This window comes from Stomoxys calcitrans, chromosome 3, assembly GCF_963082655.1.
Source record: "Stomoxys calcitrans chromosome 3, idStoCalc2.1, whole genome shotgun sequence".
In the NCBI taxonomy this organism is placed as follows: Eukaryota; Metazoa; Arthropoda; class Insecta; order Diptera; family Muscidae; genus Stomoxys; species Stomoxys calcitrans.
Genome location: NC_081554.1, coordinates 91,916,246 through 91,940,931, shown reverse-complemented (window position 1 = coordinate 91,940,931; position 24,686 = coordinate 91,916,246). Strand labels below are relative to the sequence as shown.

The following is a 24,686-nucleotide window of genomic DNA, read 5'->3' as shown; positions in this document are numbered from 1 at the left end:
ACGGACTCCAAGTGTTTCTGTCGTTTCAATTTCAATGCATTTTGAAAAATCTTGTAGTTGTGACTCGTAAGATTTTCATTTACATAAAATGGTTTATTTGAATCAAAACCGGCATGAGTTAAAATCAGTTTCGAATTATTCGATTTTCTAAAACGTGCAATGTTTTTCAGGACAACATTTTTGTCAGACGGAGTAGTTAGATTCACAATAATCACAGGATCTGCCGCACTATTTTGGTTACGAATATTATTCATACGATACATCGCCTTTATCGTAGGAATAGAAATATTTATTGTATCACATATATTTGCAAAAATTTGATAAAGGTTTTCACCGTTATCATACGGTATACCATTTATCCGCAGGTCGCACGCTACCTGTTGATTCTCAAATTTTTGCTGATTAGCCTTCATTGCATACATCTCATTACGCAGATCAGTAATTTCACTTTGCTTATGTTCAATTTTATCCGCCAGTGTCTCAAGCTTTTGAACCCTGTCATCCAGTTTGACATATTTTTCATTCAGTTTGCCAATCTCTTCTTTTATGTCAACCATACTCTTATCAATGACACTTAAGAGACGAGATTCACTCTCTTTTAACAGAGATTTAAGAAGCTCTGTTTGTTTCTCAAATCTCTTGTCAATCAGATGAATTATGCGCTGAGGGGAATCGTATTGGGAGAGTCGCGGAGTTTTGTTGAGGTTACCCTCACTTATGCTTACTCCCTCTCTCATTCTTTTTGGCGCCATCAACAACATCTCTTGAGGAGATGCGTTGTTGTTGTTTTCAGTTGTAATGGTTATGAGTGGCATTTCAGACATGATCAATATTTCTATTACCTTGTTGTTGTTGTATGGTATTTAGCTTTTATCTGTTTTACTTTGCTTGGTTAAAATTTCTTTCGTTTTTGTTTTTTGTTTTGTTCACAAACCAGATGAATATTCCAACAATATCTAGTATACACTACACAACAGTAATTTTTATTAATAAATAAACACAAACAAGTGGAATTTATATAATAAAACAATCAGTTTAATTAATATTTATTTGGAGCTATTTTGAACACGACCGTACTCTAAGAGAGCCAAATTAATTTTTATATTATATTATTTATAATTTTATATTATCAAAATTATTTGTTAATTAATTATATATTACAAATGTTACTTTATATACTACTTATCTCTGTTGAACTGTGTTAAATGTCATTGATATCTCACATACAGTAATTATAAGATCATTGTTATCTTGTTGTATGTGAAAACGAACAAATAAATCTAAATCTAAATCTAAATCACGCTTGCTGTATCGGCAACAATCATTACAACTCATTTCCGCAGGTTAAACTCATCTAACACATTCTAGAGCCCTTCTGCGATTGTTTGAGCTTTCCCATCTTCGGATTCACTTTTGATGACCACGGCCTGATATTCAACGCTCTCAAGGTGTTTGCCGGCAATGCATGCCCCACTACCCCAGACAAAGCGTGCTTACCAAGTACTCCTTCATACGAACAGCTTCCTTGTAAATAACGTATTGGTGTTGCATTGTTATCCCCCTAGGACTGTTGTCGAATGAGTCTGTGCTACTTTCAGAACCATCAAGTATCGCAAAGTTGGTTAGTATGGAAACAGTTGCTCCCATTGCTGGTATTGGCACCATTAGGTTTACCACTAATGCAGCCTTTGCTCTCAACTTTTAGTTTGTAATAGTTCTCATATTTCTTTGTGCAGCCTTTTACATTGGTTTTGTCAAAATTTTCTTCAATTGATCAAAGTTTGTTTCCTCTGCAGCGCTCGTTTTCTTTCATAAGTTTTCTTAGTTTTGTTCATATGGCTTGATCAGATATATTAAGCTCTATAGCAATTAAATCGCCCCACTCTCTCCAGTCTTTGGTAGTGGATCTAAGAAATTTAAAGCGTCCAAAGAAGTTGGTTTTCATTGGCATGCGATTCCGTTCACTTAACGATCCATCAACAATTCCCACATCGCATCTTCTTGATGGTGCTTGTAACCGGGCTAGGTTCTTGGTCTTGATTTCCTTGTTCTGCTGAGTGTTAAAAAGCCCTTCTTACATGACATGTTGTATTGTATTCAATAACTTGATTGGAAAATGTCTTGCCGTTATTCAGGTATGTCTGAACGTGTGGAATGACACAAATCGCAATAAACATCTATTTATGGTACGAGCGCCCCGGTGGCCGAGTTGGTAGCGTGCTTAGATTATCAGTGCAGGGGTCGTGAGTTCGATTCCCGCCAGAAGCCTTGGTCTGTCGCTACTGTGGTTTCACAATGGACTTAAAATTGTCTAAGTGAGTCTGTAAAGGAGTGCCACTCTTACCTAACCTATGGTACATATTTTCAATATTTTACTAACAGATATTTATGAATGTCCGCATCTTATTTTATGATGGCTATATACCTGAGTTAGCACGTGTACGTTGCAAATTATTCAAAACTTCCAAATTAATGAACCCCCATAAATGTGGTTTCTGTAATAAAATCCTCCACAAAAGTAGCCAAGGGAAAAAGACACATCGATAATTAGGTGTAACGACAGTCGCGGACAATCAGCGGTAACGAGCGGAGAGTTTCAATAAGAGGCCGGGCGGCATTGGCTCTAACACAAATACTGAGTTCCTATGATGCTTGATATTGCAAGGCGGGTTATCGGCGCCTTCAAATAACCAATGGCCACCATGTTGCCGCGGCGTTCGGTCCTTTGGACCGGAACGAGCATTTTCTACAGGGGCTCAACGAGGACACCTCCACATGAAAATGTGCTACAACAAGAAGAAGAAATATATTGTAATAAAAAATATAAATGTAGGCTCCATTCTCATTCTACAAACACACCTGAAGTACCATACGGGGTTGTACATACTGGATTGTCCCGTTGATATCCTTCATCGGCAAGGGTTGCCGCCTCAATGTACAACACACTGCTACAACAACAACCTTATAGGGCAATTGCTTTACATATCGATTATTTTTGTCAAATTTGGTAGTCAAATTCGACTTACGTGATACCATAAAGATTTTTCGCTTTCGACAACCATAATACCATTTTTTATAAAATAAAACTATAATTATAATATATTCACGTTGTTGGTGCCTTAAATTGGACAAAAATTAACTTTTATCAAATCATCTACAAACATGACCAAACCAAAAGAGACAACGTTTTTTTGTTTTGTTGATGGGCTTTTTTGGTCAGGTTGAGGATTTTTTAAATAAAACAAATCGTTTTCATTTTTTCTCTCGACGTTTCGTTGGTTATTTTTTCCAACTTCATCAGGACAGAGTTTATTGAAGTTCGATTAATTTTACATCTTCGTTGAATTACTTATATTACTATAAAAACTGGACACCACGACACAGAAAATATAATAATATAAATAATTGCACTTTGAGGGAAGTATATAAAGTCTAAACTTATTACTAATATCACAGAACAGTCGTTTTCAAGTTATTGCAATGGAATACTTTGGTTTTTTTTAACACTAAATTTAACGGAGCAGAATTTTTTCAATGGAAATGTTCTGACTTTATCCAATTGTAATTTGGCTGTTGTTCTCCTTGTGCCTGCCAGAAAAACAAACATCAAACAAGTACCGTGTGCTGTGCTAGAGGGGACGTAATCCACATATATTGGGTTGCCCAAAAAGTAATTGCGAATTTTTTAAAAAAAAGTAAATGCATTTTTATTAATACTTAGAATGAACTTTAATCAAATATATTTTTTTACACTTTTTTTCTAAAGCAAGCTAAAAGTAGCAGTTGATAACTGACAGAAGAAAGAATGCAATTACAGAGTCACAAGCTGTGAAAAAATTTGTCAACGCCGATTATATGAAAAATCCGCAATTACTTTTTGGGCAACCCAATACATAACTTTTTTTAATAAGCACCACTTGCTTCGTTAACCTTTGAGATGGCAAAATATGCTTGGCGTATCGATTTTTTTCCAAATTACGATTGTAAGCCATGATCCAATTTGTACTTATGGAACGAAAATATTCTCGAACAAAAGCTCGCTCGGTAGCGGATGCGAGAATTAGGCCTTAAACAACCCTTACTAACGGGAAAAGGTATTTAAACTACCCTTACCCACCGGAAAAGATACTTTTATTAACCTTACCCAAGGGAAAAAGGATCTGAACTACCCTTGCCCAAGGGAAAGGATGCGTAAACTACTCTTAACCAAAGGAATGGGTACATAAGCTACTCTTACCGAAGGATAAGTAACCTGCATTGTCAGTCTACATGTCAGCTATAAATCTTTATATCGCTGCTGAATACCTCAAAATGTTTCGCCAGTATTAGTGAGAGGATAAACATCGATGCAAATTTGCTGATGACCTCACCAGGTTTCGAACCCGGACATGCAAATATCTGCAACACTGCCTCTAACAAAGCGACACGCCCTTCGGACTCGGCTATGAAAAGCAGACTCCTTATTATTGACCTTAAAACTTGAATCGGACAGCATTCGTTGATGTGAAAATTTTGCCCCTGTTCCTTAATGGAATGTTCATGAGCAAATTAGCATTTCCTATAAGTGTAGGTCGGTTGGAGAGGCCACCGCAGCGCAGTGGTTAACATGTCCGCCTATGACGCTGAACGCCTGGGTTCGAAACATGGCGAGACCATCAGAAAAATTGTTCAGCGGTGGTTTTCCCTCCTAATGCTGGCAACATTTGTGAGGTGCTATGCCATGTAAAAACTTCTCTCCAAATAGGTGTCGCACTGCGGCACGCTGTTCGGACTCGGTTTTAAAAAGGAGGCCCCTTATCAATGAGCTTAAACTTCAATCGGACTGCACCCATTGATATGTGAGAAGTTTGCTCATGTTACTTAATGGAATGTTCATGGGCAAAATTTGCAATTTTATAGGTCGGTTGCATTGTAAACGGGCCAACTCGTCCCATATATGGTATGGCCCCATATAAACCAATCTTCCAACTTAAATTCTTGAGCCTATAGTATGCGCAAATCGTATCCGATTTGGCTGAAATGTTGCACGAGAAGTTTTGTTTTCACTTCCAACAACTGTGTCAAGTGTGATCCAAATCGGTTCATACTCTGATATAGTTGTTATATACACTGATCTAAAGATTAGTGGGTCGATTATGGATTGCAACTTCAAATTCAAATTCAGTTGAGTTGCCAACGGGCAAATAAGCTATAGAAAATTCTGTTTCTGTATTGAATTGCATACTTTTTTACAATGAACCTAATAGCTGAAAGTTCAAAACAATGATATTAAATAAAACTGACAAAAATTTTCAACTTTATATAAATTTTTATTTCATGATTTTATCATCTGGCAATGCATCTACAGTTGAGTTGCCATCCATAATGGACCCCTCGATTTATTGAGCCTCTAGAAGACGCAATTACCACACCCGATTTGTTTTTTTATGACTTTCAAGAAGCGTTCCAAATATGGTCCAATCGATAGAGCTCAATTTGACTTTTTGTTTGTTTTCAATGTCGCGTCTCTAGAGTACTTGTTATCAAATTTGGCTGAAATTCTACACGTAGAGTTTTGTTTCGATCTAAATCGGTTTAAAACTTGAAATAGTACCCATATAAACCGATCGCCCGATTCCACTTCTTGATCCTCTAGAGGGCGAAATTACTACACGATTTGGCTGAAATTTGGAACGTGGTATTTTCTTATGACTACTTAAAGCCATGACATGTACGGTCCATAACTTGTTAGAGCTCCTGCATATATGAAAAAGCCATTCAAAGAATCTGAAACTTATATCTTATATATAAAAATCAATTTGTATTTGTAGGTTTGTTTGTTTGTTTGTGTGTTCGTTATAGACTCAATAACGGCTGAACCGATTTTCTTGAAATTTTCACAGATTGTGTATAAAGACCCCGTGGTGAAAATAGGGCACTACATTTTTTGATATCTGAAGGGAGGGTGGACCCTCCCCCTTACCCTAATTTACAGAAACTCCAGATCTAGGAGATGGATGGTGCGATTTAAGCGAAATTTTGCGTGCTTTCATGTAGTACCCTAAAAATAAAAATTTGGTATCCAAATTTCGGATAGGGTACCTAGGGAGGCTGCCCCACCCTAAAACCTACCAAACATATATTTACACCAATCACGACAATATGGGATTCAAATGAAAAGTATTTAGGATAAGAAAACGTATCTGATATCCAATTGTCGGACCAAGTGTTAGGGGGACCACCCCAACCCCCAAAACACCCCTAAATCGGACATATATACCGACCATGGCAATATGAGACTCAAATGAAAGGTATTTGCTAGTAGAATACTAATCTAATATTCAAATGTAGGACCACGTTTTTGGGGGTCCACCCCTTCCCCAAAACACCCCCCAAACAGGACTTATTTACTGACCATGGGATTATGGGGCTTAAATAAAAGATATTTGGGAGTAGAATTTGAATGCGATATCCAAATATGGGACCAAGTGTTTGGGGGGACCGCTTCTTCCCAAAAACAACCCCCAAAGGGGACAAATTTACGACCATAGCAATATGGCATATATGAAAAAGCCATTCAAAGAATCTGAAACTTATAACTTATATATAAAAATCAATTTGTATTTGTAGGTTTGTTTGTTTGTTTGTGTGTTCGTTATAGACTCAATAACGGCTGAACCGATTTTCTTGAAATTTTCACAGATTGTGTATAATGACCCCGTGGTGAAAATAGGGCACTACATTTTTTGATATCTGAAGGGAGGGTGGACCCTCCCCCTTACCCTAATTTACAGAAACTCCAGATCTAGGAGATGGATGGTGCGATTTAAGCGAAATTTTGCGTGCTCTCATGTAGTACCCTAAAAATAAAAATTTGGTATCCAAATTTCGGATAGGGTACCTAGGGAGGCTGCCCCACCCTAAAACCTACCAAACATATATTTACACCAATCACGACAATATGGGATTCAAATGAAAAGTATTTAGGATAAGAAAACGTATCTGATATCCAATTGTCGGACCAAGTGTTAGGGGGACCACCCCAACCCCCAAAACACCCCTAAATCGGACATATATACCGACCATGGCAATATGAGACTCAAATGAAAGGTATTTGCTAGTAGAATACTAATCTAATATTCAAATGTAGAACCCCGTTTTTGGGGGTCCACCCCTTCCCCAAAACACCCCCCAAACAGGACTTATTTACTGACCATGGGATTATGGGGCTTAAATAAAAGATATTTGGGAGTAGAATTTGAATGCGATATCCAAATATGGGACCAAGTGTTTGGGGGGACCGCTTCTTCCCAAAAACAACCCCCAAAGGGGACAAATTTACGACCATAGCAATATGGGGCTCAAATGAAAGGTCTTTGTGAGTAAAGCACGAATCTGATATCAATATTCTAGAAGTGTCTATGGGGCCACCCCACCCCCACAACAACACCCAAATAGGAAGTATTTGCTAACTATTGCAAAATGAAGCTCAAATAAGAGGGGTTTTAGAGTAGAACACGAATTCGATATATATTTTCAAGGCCAACTCATGTTTGCCGAATATGGAAATATGGGGCTCAAATTAAAGGTATTTGGGAGTAGACCACGTATCTGATATCAACATTAAGGGCCACCTTTCTAGGGACATCCCACCACCATAACAACCCCCAAATAGGACGTATTTGCTCACCAAGACAATTTGGGTTTTAAAGAGTGGAACTAAATATTTATAGTTTTTACGACCAATACCCCAAGCCGGACCGGATATATGAGAATTGAGCACGTTGCTGATATATTTTTCGGGCATAGTGTTTGAGAGACCACCCCAATCCCCAAAGCACCCCTAAATCGGGCATATTTATCGAACATGTCAATGTGGAGCTTAAATGAAAGGTATTGGGGGGTAGAGCAAGAATTGATACCCACTTTCGGGACCAATTTTCTGGGGGTCTACCCCTTTCCCAAAATACCCCACAAACAGCAATTTTTTACTGATCACCGCAATATGGGGCTCAAATAAAGGTATTTCGGAGTGGAATACGAATTTGATATCCAAATGTAGGACCATGAATTTGGGGCATCACCCCTTCCCCAAAACACCCCCCATAGGGTAAAAATTCTTCGACCATGCCAATATGTGGCTCAAATGAAAGGTATTTGAGATTAGAAAACGAATTTTGGAGCCATATGTTTGGGGGACGCCTCATCGTGTACACTAAATGGTATTTGAAAGAAGATCACGATGCTGATATTTTTTCAGGGCCAAGTGTCTGGAGGACCAACCCAGACCCAAAAACATCCCTAAATCAGATATCATGAGAATATCGGGCTTAAATAAAGTATTTTAAGAATGGTGTACACCTTACATCAAAACTTAAATTCGTAGGCCAATATAGATCATATGGAATTCAGATAAAGGCACTTATGTTGTTAAACTGTTAGTCAAGCGATATACTATTTTCGTAGCGTTGTATTTCAATAAAAGCTCTTTAATTGTCGAAAATAAATATTCCAAGGAAACTTTTGTTCCATATAAAGTCAAAGAAGGCGCAGCGGAGCGGCCCCGGGTCAGCTAGTACTCTATAATATTCGGCCTGGCCGAACTTAACGCGCTTTTACTTTTCTCTTATGCATTTTTTGAGGTAAACCAGGTTGGATTACCTGCTAGTCAAAATAAAAACAAATCAAAAATCGAAGACTGCACTCTTTGCTTTGCATTTTTCAAAAAATATTTTTATTGCTATGTGACTACAGTAAAACTACAACTTAAGAAAAAAAACAAACTAAAAGTCTACTATAGTCTTAAACTAAAAATAAATTTCATGTCTTTAAGTATACTTATAATTTGGAATTTTTTGAAAATCATTAATCACAATTGAAAAAAAAACTATACATTTTTGAACTTAAAAAGTAAAACTTTATTTTATATTGATTATAGAAGGCTTATGGAAGAAATGTGTTTTTACATTGCCACACTTTTTCTATAAATCTTCTATAATATATATTTTTTACGATATTACGGTCCTAAAAAACAATCGAAATTCCTTTTCAAAATCTTATAGTCAATTAAATAAATTATTATATAGAGAAAAACAAAAAAAAAAAAAGAAAAGTTAGAAAAACAAAAAAACGGAAAAGTTAGAAAAACAAATTCAATTTGTTGTAATTTATACGTAACACAACATTTGTTGAACATAAATAAAATAAATGTGAACAATAACTCAAAAATAAATAGGTATTCTCAAATTTGTTCAACTACATGATTTCAATATGCGGGTTTTTAAGGGATTAAAGAGCTTCGTTTTATTAAGAGATATTTCAAATAATAGTTTAACATCAATATGTTTTTATAAAGGGAAAGAGAGATTTATACTTAAAAATGTCATTTACTTTTAGTAATGATAATGGATTTTGTTTTTGGTATTTTAGATGAGCGTTTTGTTTCGTTATTGAGACGACAGACGATTGATTGACTGTATGCGCGTGAATGTCTTTAGCTGATATTCATGAGAATGGCTGTTTGTTTTTGTCGCTTACAATGATTGAAATCTTAGAAACGATAACATTAAAATACACATCAAAACTTTGGTTTGCTGTTCTACATAAATCATATATGTATGTGTGTGTGTCAATGTGTAAAAAGCCACAAAGTTCTATCTTCTGGGAATAATTTTCCATCCTTTTGCTGCCTTCTTTGAATACATTAACATTTCCACTTCTCCGAACCGAACTATGCTGGATGAGGGATTTCATTCAGATACCCATTCAAACCTGTCTTGGGGTTAACAGAAATTATACAAATCATATGAGAACGTAGAGTATTTTGTAATTCGAAAAAATATATATAAATATCTTCTACAGTTCATATTGCATTCGTTCATACGTTGTTGCTTCGTTATCTCAAGTGTTGTTGGTTGCTTGTTGGATTGCTGCTGCACAAAAGATGGGGCGGTGCATGCGCGGCATCCCATCACAAAGTACAATGCATCATCACCGATGTATCTCGATCGATATGTGAGACGCTTCAAACAATATTAATACAATTTTTAACAAAAACGACAATGACTGATTTTGTTTCACCTTTAAACTGAAAAAAGTCATTATTATTTTGTAACAAATTGTAGTAGTAGTAGTAGTAGCAGTAAAATGTCCGTTTAGTTTCTACGGCTTTTGAATTCATACTGTGTTTCTCAATAAGATTTTCTTCATCTAAAACACCAAATACGTGGTAATCTATAAACTAAAACATCGTTGGAGACGATGACGACGACGACGACGGGTGTAGTTGATAAATAAATAGTTGCTGTGGCTGTTGATTTAGAAGAAGCTAAAGCCTTCATTACTACAATAATAACTACAATAAGAGCTAATGAAGTGTCCATAAATAGAGGGGCTTTACGCAAGGTTTCTTTTTGCTGCTGCTGCTGCATATTAGTTGTGATGATAATAATAATAGTAGTAGTATTTTGCAAATTATCAGTTATCTGCAATTGGCCAACCACTGGTCACCAGAGATTCCGTGGTAAGGCATATCCTTCTTTGGATACATACACATTGCGGTCCGAATAGACTTGAGCTTCTTGAGGCGATTGCAGCATAACCTCGTTTTTGGTGCCACCAATGCCATCGTGAGTTGTTTTTGTTTCAGTTTTACCATCTACCGTACGTGTTACAGTTGTTGTTTTATTACCCTGGGAGTCTTGGGTAATTTTTGTAGTTTCATACGTTCCATCTGGCTTGCGTATGGTTTTAGTCATAACACTTTGACTGAACATTTTAGGACCCTGAAAAATTATAAAAAGTAAAGAAAAATGGTAAAAATGTTGTTGTTTTTTTTATTATGATCACAAATTTGTTTGAGCATGAATGCGTAAATTCGTGGTCTATTAAAGCTTTTCATTTTTTTTAGTAGTAATACATAAGCCTCCTCAGCCAAAAAAAAACGTATTACAACGATATATACTCCTAAATATACATTAAAAAGTTAAATACTTCACAGTTACAAAAGATGTAAAATTCTTAGCCTAATTCATTTTCACTGGCTCCCCGCCATAACAAGATTATGCGAAAATTTAAACTGTTGTATTTTAGGTTTTTATTTTAAGCGACTGGAAAAAAAAATAATCTTAAGACGTCGAAAAACATGTTTCTTATATTAAAACAACAAAATGCACCAATAAAATGGATGTTTGGTGCTTGCTTGCTTAGGTGTTCCACACCAATCATGTCTTAAGACACATAGCTTAGGTTAGGTTGAAAAGAGGGTGCAGATATTAATCCGCCCCATGCCACTATGGACATAAACCTAAGCTAGTAATCGGCTTGTTGTGCGCTCTAAATGCTAAAAAAGTAGTGAGCTTGTAATCCGATGTGTCCCGTTATGAAGCCATTAGCTATACTGACCTCCTTCAGGCCCCATTTCGAGCCTACGGTCCGTCTACATAGTGCCCAACATCTGTGAGGGTTCTCAGTACGCGCTTGAATGTTACTCTTCTAATTCAGTTTCCTGTCCAAGATCAAACCTAAGTGTTTGACCTTGTCAAATATCGAAATAGTCTTATTAAGGAAACGTGGTGCGTTAAATTGGCACACATTCGTCTTCCTCGTGAACATTTAACATTGAGACCTCTGGGTCTATCCCATTCATATGCCATATGCAAGACCCTTTCGGCCCTTCTGCATAGTTCATTCGGATCCTTACCCCTTAGAAGCATTATAACATCGTCTGCATAGCAGACGGGTTCAAATCCCTCCTCAGTCAGCATTCGTAATAGGTCATTTATGGTGGTGACCCATACGAGTGGCGATAAAATTCCCCACTGTGGCGTGCCTTGTGCCGCTTTCTCCCTTAGATTTATGCCATGGGACACACAATTTATCCACTTTTTCCTTAGCATATGGTTTATCTATCCAGTCTCTAAGGACCGGGTCCAACCGGTACTGGTCTAAGGATTGGATCAGTGTGTCGGTTCGCACATTGTTAAAAGCCCCCTCGATGTCAATACATACCGCCAGGGTGTACGTTTTGGCATCGAAGGATTCTTCTACTTTATGCACAACCTCGTGCAGGGCAGTCTCCACCGACCGTCCCTTGACCTAGGCATGCTGTTTGTATTTGAGCAGTTCGCAATACGTTCCTTGGTTTTGAGCAGAAAGGACGTCACTTACCTTAATAATAATATAAAATTCCTCAAGGAGCCTTAAAGGGAAAATCCTAGCAGAGATAGAAGAGGAACAATGAATCTACACTTGTGCATGCCGCTGAGAACAAAACGCCCATCTTCATTGCTTAGAGAGAATCCGAATTTTTATGTAAAATCAAAAATGTGCCATCTATTATTTGGCAAACGCGGTTGTGTTATACTATATAATTAAGTTCTCTAAAGATATAATGGCTTAAGAACTTCTATTTTGCATGTATATATAGTTTTCTAATACGGGGGATGCTATGTAAATTTCTGGACTAATAATAAAAATGGAAATTATTTTCATTAAAATTGTTTTTATTGTTTAAAGTATCCTCCAGCAGGATTTATTCACTTGTCATTGAGCTCAAACCAATTGTCGAGGCACTTTTCCACTCCGATTGAGACGTCGCCAAAACTTGCATATTGAACGCTTCAACAGCATTTCCTGGCGACGAAAGACATACAGATTAACTGCCTGTCCCACTAACTTTGTGTCACTGTGAGTGACTCGAATCACTCAAACATCTATTTTTCCTTTATGAAATCAGCTTGCTTTGACATAGGAGCAAACGAAAACCGCTCATTTTCAGTGACACAAGGGACAGTCAGTAAGTGTGAGACAGCGACTGCGAATATGAGACTTAAGACAATGGGAGAATGAATAGAGAATAGGAGAAGGTCATACTTTCGCAGTATAATCGAGGGAACCTGGAAAGAATGGGAGAGGTTTCGAATCGGATACCTGAGACAACATTTGAGGTAAAGTGCAAGGAACTGCTGCCAGAGGCACAGTATTGTATTGGCGGAACTCTGATATTGGCATCCGGAAGCTCATTCTACACGGATGTAGGACAGAGGCATCCTGGGGGCCTACATTGAGAACCCAGAGACTGAGATGTGTTTCCGACTGTCTGACCATAATATAGTTCTGGAGGCGGAGTTTCGGGCGATCACAGAATGCTTGAAGTGTTGTGGAGCTAATGCGAGGACGTCGAGTGTGAACGGACAGTAAAATTGCCATAGGGGCAATAACAACCAGGACGGTAAGCAAATCCTGATGAACTGAACGCATCTTTCCTAAACAGCACAACATATCTTGAAGATAATAATATAGAAACAAACCCAATAAATGTCATATCAAACACACCAGCATTTCCTGACTTTACAACTTTTGAATTTGCATGTATTCGGCCTATTGATGTTTATGAGGGTTGCATGAGTATAAAATCAAATGCAGTTGGTTTGGATAACCTACACCCAAAATTCATAAAATCCACCTTACCATACACACTGTCGTATATCACATACTTCTTCAACACAATTCTAACAACTGGCATATATCCGACCACATGGAAACATTCAAAAGTTATACCTGTGCCAAAATCGAAAAATGGAAATGAATATCGTCCCATATCAATTCTGCCTTTCTTCTCAAAAGCTTTTGAAAAGATAATTCACAAGCAAATAAGCGCATACTTAAACGAGCATCGCCTCTTATCCAGCAAACAGTCTGGCTTTAGGCCAAGACACAGCTGTGTTACTGCTTTAATCGATGTTACCGAAGATATTAGGTCAAATATTGATGATGGACTGGCTACTTGCCTAGTACTGTTGGATCACTCAAAAGCTTTTGACTGTGTTAACCATGAGCTGTTGTGCTTGAAACTGAAGCACTATTTTAATTTTTCTGCATCTGCTGTATTGTTAGTTAAAAACTATCTCTGCCAAAGAACTCAGTCGGTTGTAGTCAAGGATATAATGTCCAAATCTCTTCAATTGAATAAGGGTGTACCGCAGGGTTCGATTTTGGGACCACTGCTTTTCTCGATGTACATAAATGACCTACCACCACGGCTCAGATACTCCTCTATACATATATACGCTGATGATGTCCAGCTCTATCTGAGTTTTGCTAAACCTGAAATACGTCAAGGTTTTTTAAAAATAAATGAAGATTTGGGCATTATTTCCAACTGGGCTCATGCCAACTATCTTAACATAAACCCTAAAAAATCAAACTGCATCTTAATTTCAAATCGCAACCATAATATTATTACTGAAGAACATATATTAATTGGTGAGCAACACATACAGCTAGTCGAAAAGGCTAAAAATCTTGGTATAACTTTCAATAACTCACTGACATGGACCGATCACATAGTTGCGACTACTGGAAAAATATTTGGTATGCTAAGAACACTGTACCAAATACAATCGTTTACGCCAAAACACATTCGCCTCCTTTTGGCTAAAACGTACTTACTGCCTGTGCTCTGCTATGGAAGTGAACTGTTTAGTAAATGTGACTCTAGGAGCACTAGACGACTGGAGACAGCTCACAATGCAATAATAAGATATGTTCATGGCCTAAATCGATACGAGAGCTGTTCACCCTATGAAAAAAGCTTATGCAATATGAAATTTGGCGTTTTTCTAGATATAAAAAATCTGTTACTATTGCATAAAATCATTTATGAAAAATGTCCAGAATACCTGTACCAAAAGCTGCAATTTGGGAGAACAAACAGAAGGATACTATTGGTGATGCCTCGATATCGTCTTTTGATATCACAATGGCAATATCTAACAAATGCGATCCGCCTATGGAACTCACTACCCTTGTCAATACAATCTATTTGCAACGCAAATTCATTTAAAAAAGCTTTACAGAAAAATCTTTAAATAATCTTAATATTGATAATGTCTTAATTAAATAATGTTTATATTGTCAAAATTATTTGTTAATTAATTATATATTACAAATGTTACTTTATATACTACTAATCTCTGTTGAACTGTGTTAAATGTCATTGATATCTCACATACAGTAATTATAAGATCATTGTTATCTTGTTGTATGTGAAAACGAACAAATAAATCTAAATCTAAATCTAAGGTCACGAACAGTCTTGGATACGCATTATATGGCTAGCAAGACATTGTAGAGTAAGGGGAATAAAAAAGGTGACGATAAACCGGTTAATCCGAATCCGGTCGATGGTGTCCAAGTCACTTTAGCACTTTGGAACAGTGACATGGTCGGTAGGACGACGAAAAACTTAGGGGGCTATTCGGATCGTGAAAAGACGAGCCTATTATTCATGGCGCACAGGTTAGCATGTTCGCCTATGACGCTGTACGTCTGGGCTCGAATCCTAGCGAGAACATTAGAAACAAAATTTTCAGCCGTAGTTTTCCCCTACCGTGACGACATTTGTGAGGTTCTATACAATGGATTGAAGCTAAGTGAAAAATTTTCCCCAAGAAGTGTCTCAATGTGGCACTCCGTTTGGACTCGGTAATAAAAAGTAGGTCCCTTATCATTAGTCAACATATCTATATCGAACTATTAGCACATTTGAACCATATTCTTTAAGAAAGATGAGAGGTCTGAAACAATTTAATCCTACAATTTTAGCAACATTTATGAGTTCAACTCTATCCAAATATTGTCCGATCTAACCAATACTTGTCCGGGTACCGAAAATAAATCATTGTACCAAATTTCGCCATAATGGGATGAAAATTACGTGTTTTATAAGCTCTATATGGCATATAGGGATATCGGTTTCCGTAGGGCTATATCAAGAAGTCCGATAGTGTATTGTCAAAACAGTATGTAAGTTAAAAGACCTATTACATTGTCCTTACGAACGAATAAGGCTAAATCATAACACATCTATTATTTATAGGAATGTTCAAACAAGGTTTGTGGCCCTTACATTTGGTATTACTTACATGATAGGCACCTTCAAAGGCGCCACCACCAAACGATCCCCTCGGCATCATCGGCGTCATGGGGGTCATAATATCCGGGCGACGTGGCATCATATTAGAGGGCGGAGGAGCAGGTTTATGTTGGTTACCTTCATCTAAGGTTCCATGAATTTTCCCCATGATTATTTCCTCATCACTTAACTTCGGCTTGTGCATCCAATTGCGAAATGATTTATTATCATTGCGTGGCAAAATATGCCCCGGAGTTTCAGGATCCTTTAGATGTTTTATGACTTCCCCCTCGCCATTAGCAAATCTTTGAAGTAGAGAATGTAACTGGTCTGGATAGATCCTGCAGAAGAAAAAATAGTTTCGTTAAACCCAAGGACTTGAGATTTGATAAGGCGCGACACAGTTTGTGTTAAAAGGTACAAAAACGAATGTGTGATTGATGCATGCTGCTACCTTCCTCAATTCTGGCGTTTCATACAACTATACAAAATAAATATCTATTGATGCTTACTCTCCATCCAAATCCGTATCAAAATAACAATTTTTTTGATTTTCAAATTCCTTCAAAATTTCACTCTCAAATCCGGGTTTCAAGTAATTTTCCTTTATATTCTTCTCAACAACGACACCCTTATCTGGAAACATAGCACACAAAGTATAAAAATAATTTAAAGCTTCTCATTAACGTAAATGTATGCGGTTGGCTCTGATAGACGTGTAAGTAATTTACCTCCTTCCATTTCGCTTACGGCCTCTAATATCTGCTGCATTTGACGTTCAAAATGCTTTTGCAGTTCCATGGGATTGGTGAATATTTGAAAAGCAAATTTACGATCATCGTCAAATAGCTCATCATCGGTTTCAGCTTCTTCGAACCATTGAGGCTTACGGAATTCATCTTTGGCCAGAGAACTGTATTTAAATGACGATGAAAAACGTATGTAAGTAGAAATCTCAAGAGCATATTTACAAATTGTTCTTGGCATATTGAAATAATATTGAAAAAATCAATAATTAATTTTTATAATGAGAAAGAGCAATAAAAAAATATTGAGAAAATTCTTTAAATCAGTGTGCATATTTTTACTTTATAAAAAAAAAATCAAGTATCATTGCACGTAGGATTTAATGTCGAGTGTGAATTGAAAATAAATACAACGGAAAAATATTTGTCTTTCACTTTGTTGGTTTTATACTTTATTTAGCAAACCTATTAATTAAGTCCCCGTATAAATTGCATTTCTTAATTATTAATAATTCTAACACTGTTTCATGTGTTTCATGCATTAGAGTATAGAGGCATTGTTACATTTGTAGGCAATATATATCTAAATACTTCTTACTATGGCCTGATTCTAGGTTGAAAAGAGGGAGCAGATATTAATCCGCCCCATGTCACTATGGACATACACCAAAGCCAGTAATCGACTTGTGTGCGCTCTTTAAACTATAAGGTAACCTCTAAAAAGAAAATTTATAGTTAGGAATTCCGTGCTACTTACAAAATCCTTAATTGTTTTCATTACCACTCCACTAAGTTGGTTCATGTCTGGTATTGTGTATCCACCTAAGTCCCGGTATCTGTTAGATGCGAAACCCGGGCAATGACAAAGGAAACGCTCCAACGTCTTCATCATCTTCCCTGCATGCTCTACACATGCTATCACTTGCCGCACCGATTTTACATAAGTGGGCTCGTAGTCCTATGTGTCCCGATATGATACCAATAGCTATACTGACCTCCTTCTTACTTCCTTTCAGTAATAGCCTCGTCTACTCATGATCTGGATCCCCCCATAGGATTGTCGCCGTTCTACCGACCGTTTCGCTGTTCCACAATGTTGCATGCGGATTTGTCGCTCACTCCCTTAACTCGGACTGCGTCGACCCGAAAGGCTTCGAGTTAACCAAGTTTCCCATATGTTTATACACATTATGTGGGAAAATTTTTTTTAATAGCTATTTTAGTAAATATTTTGTTTGCTATTATTTGAAATCGTTAAAATATTTTCAAATTTTAGAAAATTAGAACAAAATATATACTTTATACCTCTAATACTTAAAGATAACAGGCAACATAAAAGTTTTTGAAATATTTTCAAAATTCAAATCTAATTTCAACTTCTTGGCGTCTAAAACAGCAGAAAATATTTGCTGTTTCAGCAAAAACTTACTGCTGTCTCGTTTTTCGCTGTTTTCTCTAGGTGCAGTTAAACAATTGACGTGACGTCGCAGGTCATAATTGGGACACACATCCCGCACGTTGACATCAGACCTTGTTCTGTAGGAATTGTTAGCATGTTCGCCTATGACGCCGAAAGCCTGGGTTCAAATCCCAAAGTGGAAACCATAAAAATTTATCAGCGGTGGTTGTTGTTGTTGTAGCACTTTATTGTGTACTATATTTCGTCTGCTTGATTCTGTTGAGTGTCAAGACCCAGGAACTCCGCGACTAAGATGGGGTGTGTCCACAGGGATCTGGGTCTGAGTCGAGTGGGTCTGGCCGGGCAGTTAAACAGGTGACGTGTATCGTGCGGTCCCTGGTTACAATCGGGACATACATCTTGCACGTCGGCATCAATCCTAGCTCTGTGGGAATTGAGGCGGCTGCATCTGCCGGAACGTAATTGAGCCAGAACCACTCTGGTTTGCCGGGGGAGGTCGATTTCTTCGGGTGCAATGGGTGGCGGTCGTTCTCCAAGGACTACATTCACCCGGTAGCCAATTAACGCGTCTGCTACCGTGTCTGCATGAATGTTGTTCAGACCCGCTTGATATGCCGCCTGATCTAGAGGTTCTCTCTTGTAGCGCTGGACCTCACGCTCTAGATCGTGTAGATCAACCTTAAGGCTTCTGGGCGGTGGGTATCTATCCACAAGATGATGATTTGGATGATTTCTGCGATAACAGCCCAAAAGGTATTGCTTAGACAGCATGTAGTTATGTCTTCGCACTGGTAGGATCTTTGTGTCCTGATGGAGGTGGTCCACATGAGAACTAAGCAGACAGCCCGTCGCAGTTCGGAGGGCGGCATTCTGACAGATCTGAATATTATTCCACTGCGTGTCACAAAGTTGACGTGACCACACTGGCGCTGCATAACTTACCACAGACCGGCCAATTGCTTTGTACGTGGTCAACAAGGTTTCTTTGTCTGCACCCCAAGTGCTGCCAGCGAGTGACTTGAGGACCTTGTTTCTACTTTTGACTTTATTGCAGATTGCTGTGGCATGTGGGGAGAAAGTGTAGGAGCTGTCAAATGTGACGCCAAGTATTTTGGGACACTTGATGGTCGGAATCATTTCTCCATCTACCATCACAGTCAGCTCAGAATTCACCTCACGCGTATTTGTAGTGAACAGTGTGGCTGAAGATTTGGTGGCGGATATCTTCAGATTTCTTGCAGCGAAATATGAGGCAAGCTCGTTGAGGTAGACGTTCAACCTATCGCAGATGTCATCAATGGGTGGGGGGCCTGATGCCATGATCGTACAGTCGTCCGCATATGATACGATCTCTATGCCGTCTGGAGGAGGTGGGATGGAGGATAGGTAGAGGTTAAACAGAGCCGGAGATATCACCCCACCTTGGGGAACTCCCTGTTTCACTCTATGGTGTTTTGACTTCTTATCCCTAAATTCCACAAATGACTGGCGGCCACACAGATAATTCGCGACCCAACGTTTCAGGCCTGGCTGGAGGGACGTGTTGGCGATGTCCTCAAATAATTTGGCATGGCTGACCGTGTCGAATGCCTTCGATAGGTCCAGTGCCACGAGGACCGTCCTATCACATAGCCTGGGTTGATTGAAGCCACGGCAAATGTGTGTGGTGATGGCATGCAAAGCTGTTGTTGTGCTGTGCAGTCTCCGAAATCCGTGTTGATGCTCGGCGAATGGAAATTCTCCTACGAGGCTCGGGAGGAGTAATGCCTCAAGCGTCTTAGCCACTGGTGAGAGAAGGGAGATCGGTCTGTACGACTCTCCCAAACTCGGGTCTTTACCAGGCTTCAGTAGCGGGATCACTCTGCCCATTTTCCAGACATCGGGAACTATAAGAGTGTTCAATGACAGATTAAGGACAGTGGTAAGGTACTCAACTCCAGGTAAATCCAGATTCTTCAGCATCAATGTAGAGATTCCGTCGGGGCCCAACGCCTTGGAAGGTTTGGCGCCACGGATGACATTCGTAACATCGCCCACGGTAAATTGTGATGGCTGTTCATCGGCTCGGAGACCACGAATACGGCGAATGGCTCTCCTCCTTGCCCTGTCTCTCTCGGGATGCACAATAAATTGACGGTTGAACAACCTGGCGCATCTCTTCGGATCAGTCACGGTTAACTCGCCAAAAGTGACTGAGGTCCTGTCGTCCCGTCTACCGGGGTTCGAGAGAGACTTAACAGTGGCCCACAATTTGCCTGCACCGGTGCCTAAGTTACATTGCTCCAAGTGTTCCAGTCACAAATTCCGCTTATGTTCGTTGACTACCCTGTTTATTTCCAGATTCAGCTCGCTGATTCTGGGGTTAGCGGGGTCCATAGCACGAATCCCATCACGCTCGTCTGCGAGTACCACTGCTTGCACCGGGAAATTGGGTCGCACTTGCGATATTCGACCGGCTGGTATAAAGCGAGCGGCTGCTGCGTTGATGATGTCTCGGAATTTCCTCTCGGCCACAAGCACATCAGAGGGGGGTGGCAGTTCGTTGAAGCGGCGATTGGTATACTCTCTGAAGCCAGTCCAATTGGCCTTCTTGTAATTGATGAACGTCCGGCGCTCAGAGGTTATGAAGTCGGGTGGTCGGTCGATGGTGAGGATTATGGGGAGGTGGTCTGACCCCAAAGAGATGACGGCTTGCCAGGATACGTCACTCAGGAGATCAGGGGATGCGATTGAGATGTCTGGCGAGCTGCTGCACCTCCTCGTAATCCTAGTGGGGGCATCCTCATTCACCGTGCAAAACGTGGAGCTATCTATCTGCTCTGCCAAAGCTATGCCACGCTGGTCGTTACCTAGGGGAGAATGCCATGACGAGTGATGTGCATTAAAATCCCCCAGAACCAGACGACTATGGCCAGATAGCAACCCACTTATGTCGGGGCTGTAGGCCTGGCCATTAATCGGGACACAGCTACCAACCGGCGGTATATACACGTTGTATATCTCTATCTCGGCAGTACCAGACCTGACTGCTACCCCCATACATTCCATGTATGGGTCACTAGCGTCAAGCGCAGGCGAGATAGGTCTATACTGCACGGAATGGTGTATAACGAAGGCCAATCCCCCACCTCCATTCCTTGAGCGATCCTTACGTAGCACATTGTAGCCGTGACAACTGTGCAAGCTGCAGGTGTTAGTCAGCTTTGTCTCCTGGATCGCTGCGACCGATATGCTCTTCCGACTCATAAAATCTACAATCTCATCAATCTTGCCTCGCAGTCCATTGCAGTTTAACTGCAAGAACGATACATTTCCCGACACTGGCCTGGCAATAGTAGGGCTAGGGTGCTGTCGTTGCATAAATTGCCGTACGGGAGAGGTCGGGGGGGTCACATAGTCCGACGACGAGGACGCCGAAGGCGACGACGGCGACGCTTGTGACCCACTGCTGGCTATGTTCGCACAGCACCTAGCGACATAGCCAGTATGACTATACTCCCGTAGCGAAGTTAGGCCAGAGCAAGAACGGAAATGTACCCACTCCAGGCACCGGTTACACCTCACCGACACTGACCGATGATGAAGGCGGTTCTGGCAAACGGAACAGAACCGGGGTCCGGGGTTCTTTTCAATCCCGGCTCGGACCAGAAGCATACGGAGAAGGCACTCCAGGATGTGCCTCTCCCATGACGCAAAAAGACGAACACGTACACTGAGGCGGCAGTCCTTGCCGATGAAGATTCCATCGGGTCAATCCGGTGCGTACAACCGGCTGCCATGGGATTGTATCATCGGGGATGGGATTGGATTGGATAAGCGGTGGTTATGCCCCTTACTTTTTTGGTAAAAATTACTGTACCACCCACTATTCTTGATAGAATCGATTGGAACTACGATATGCCTGGTAACAGAAATTACATTCTATACGGATGGTTCCAAATTAAACGACCAGGTGGGCTCTAAAGATCTAGAACTGGTCATAACGAAAAGGTTACCCGACCACTGCATTGTGTATCAAGCAGAGATTCTTGCAATTAAGCATGTGGCTAAGATAAAATGTCATTACCGATTAACATAAATATCTTCTCAGACAGCCCGGCAGCCATTAAATCCCTTGAGAACGTGTTTCTGAACACAAAAATCGCCCTCGACTATCGCAGATCTCCCAACGAGATGGCTGAACGGTTCAAAATTCAAAATGATCTGGGTGCCGGGTGCCGGGCAGCAGCGATATCCCAGGGACTAGGAACTATCCTACACATTCCAGGGATGCTGGAATCTGTGGGTATGTCTCTACCAACATGTAAGCTCTACCAACTCTTCGCTCCATACCGCCGATTGTCCACGACTGTAATTGCAGCTACTCCGTATGGAGCATTTCACTATCTGCAAACTGTGGACGCGACCGGAAGCTCGCAGCCAAGCTTCTCGTTATAAAAATGAAAACCACGCCGATCAGAGCTTAAAGTACTAGACCGCGTGGTGCCCGTGCCGGACCGGGTCTGAGTAGACGACATTGCCATGGATTTCGAGGGTTCTAATATAACTCCTTGTACGGTTATTAAATACTTTCTTTGTGAGCCCAAGTCATTATATCGGGAGATCGGGTACGATGTAGTGCTTTTTCGAACTTAACATGCTAAAGAATGTTGTGTATTTTAACAGACACACGGACGGACACGGCTGGATAGTCTAGGACTTTTACGACGATCAAGAATATAACATTCTATTCTATTTTGTGAATAGAATTTTAAAAGGAATATACTCCCAACCTTTGGTGGTGCAAATAAAAACAAATATTAAGTCGCTCTTAACATTCGTCCATAAGTATGTATGCAGCGAAACCTGTGAATACACCAAAATATTCGTACATGTCAATCTAACAGTAGCACCTCTTAAAATCTATAAATTTCTGCAATATACATTTTAAATTGATGCTTCCTTCAAGCATATAATCAGTGCGCAGCCTCCATCAATCAACCAGTCATGCATATACTCTTAGTTCAAATCCTTAACATGGAATCATTGCAACAATAACAATGAAATTGTCTACACTTAAATGGTCCACAAAATACACACACAAAACCCTTCGGTAGCCCAAGAAGCACCGGAAGAAGGAAGAATATTTTAAAAATGAACAAAAAAAAAGGAATATATGTGACTTCCAGTCAGGTGCTATCATCGATCTTATTGGTATGGACAAAGTGTATTTCCCAATCAGCTGGCCACCCTCATATATATTGTGTATGGGGGGTTCTAGCGAAACATTAATTTTCCTTTATGCAATATATGCATGCAAAAACAAAATTACAAAAAAGACGTATTATTAGAAGACACACAACATATATTTGTTATTTTATAATACTTACTCCCTTTCCTTTCCATCTTCCTCGTTTTGCTGGAACATTTTCTTCAGTATATCCATAATAATTATTTAAAGAGAGCTCGTCTCAGTGGTCAAACGATAAAAGTTTATTAACACAAATTTTATAAATAAAACAAAATTAAACCAAAGTTTATTTCGCAGTTTTTCTTGGCAAATTTGTTTGTTTTTCTGATTATCTTTCGTTTTCTTTTGCAGAATATGCTCGAAAATTATTGTTTTGCTCTATCGGACGACACTCTCCAATTTTGTTTTATTTTTATTCTCAAACACTGACTATTCCGTAATTTCTTTTGCTCCGCCACTATTTTATCCCGTAGATTACGTCTGTCCACTTCGTCTGTCCAATCTAATCTGTCAATAATAGATGTCACGTTCTCTATGAAGAGTAAGATGTTGCTAGATTTTTTCTAGTGTATTTTTATGCGAAGTGCGCATGAATTTTATTTCAATTAATAAATATATATAAAAGTGACAGAACTAGACAATGTTTACAGTACCAAAACAAGCAACTGTTACAACGACAGTTTTAATCGACCGCTAATCGATATTTTCATGAATGCATTGTCGATTATGAGATTAAGAGCTGATTAAAGTCACAGACAATATATTGATATAGATGAATTTGAATTTTCACTCTCTGGCTGTATGTCGAATGGTAGCAAAGTTGTAGGGATAGTAAAAATATGACGTTAAGTGTGGTGAATAATTTTTGAGTAGCCCAGGGGCTAGTAAGTTTTTTGACAGCAGAGCAAATTTTGACGTTTCATTGAGCAAAGCCCCATGTCAGTAATGTAAATTCATTTGCTTTTTGGTAACCAACTTGGGAGCAGCATAACTTAGCCGCCTACATTGTGAGCAGACGTCACTAAATGTAAACGACTTATTTGGCATAAAATAAGTAAAATTATTGTTTATTATTATTGGCAACGGGATTCTAAAAGGTAGTTATTTAAGAATAATGGACAAAAGTACAGTATTGTGTTTGTAGTTTATTGAAATGATGACGCCGCCGTGTAGTGATTTTTCTATAGCGGAGTAATTATTGGGTTGCCCAAAAAGTAATTGCGGATTTTTCATATAGTCGGCGTTGACAAATTTTTTCACAGCTTGTGACTCTGTAATTGCATTCTTTCTTCTGTTAGTTATCAGCTGTTACTTTTAGATTGCTTCAGAAAAAAAGTGTAAAAAAGTATATTTGATTAAAGTTCATTCTAAGTTTTATTAAAAATGCATTTACTT

The 24,686-nt window shown here is 39.1% G+C and overlaps 1 protein-coding gene and 1 long non-coding RNA gene across 2 annotated transcripts; both read right to left on the bottom strand.

The window, feature by feature from the left end:
* Nucleotides 1–1,174: 1,174 nt before the first annotated feature.
* LOC131995692 (uncharacterized) lies at nt 1,175–3,192 on the bottom strand. The gene is made up of 3 exons (XR_009397552.1): nt 2,860–3,192; nt 2,426–2,786; nt 1,175–2,349 (listed from the first exon to the last, which is right to left on the bottom strand). It is a non-coding gene; the product is annotated as an uncharacterized LOC131995692 (long non-coding RNA).
* A 6,064-nt stretch (nt 3,193–9,256) lies between these two features.
* Nucleotides 9,257–23,906, bottom strand: LOC106090851 (uncharacterized). The gene is made up of 5 exons (XM_013257186.2): nt 23,431–23,906; nt 16,627–16,808; nt 16,408–16,531; nt 15,906–16,236; nt 9,257–10,763 (listed from the first exon to the last, which is right to left on the bottom strand). The coding sequence occupies exons 1-5, from the start codon at nt 23,484–23,486 to the stop codon at nt 10,485–10,487; spliced, it is 972 nt and encodes a 323-aa protein (XP_013112640.1). The 5' UTR covers nt 23,487–23,906; the 3' UTR covers nt 9,257–10,484.
* Between the last annotated feature and the right edge of the window lie 780 nt (nt 23,907–24,686).

Bases quoted from the DNA above. Each gene is read 5' to 3' on its own strand.
- LOC106090851 (XM_013257186.2), bottom strand. From the start codon at position 23,486: ATGGATATACTGAAGAAAATGTTCCAGCAAAACGAGGAAGATGGAAAG. The intron at 16,532-16,626 runs GTAAATTACTTA...CTATGTTTCCAG, and splicing joins CGTAAGCGAAATGGAAGGAG to ATAAGGGTGTCGTTGTTGAG. The intron at 10,764-15,905 runs GTAAGTAATACC...ATAATTTTTCAG, and splicing joins CCTTTGAAGGTGCCTATCAT to GGTCCTAAAATGTTCAGTCA.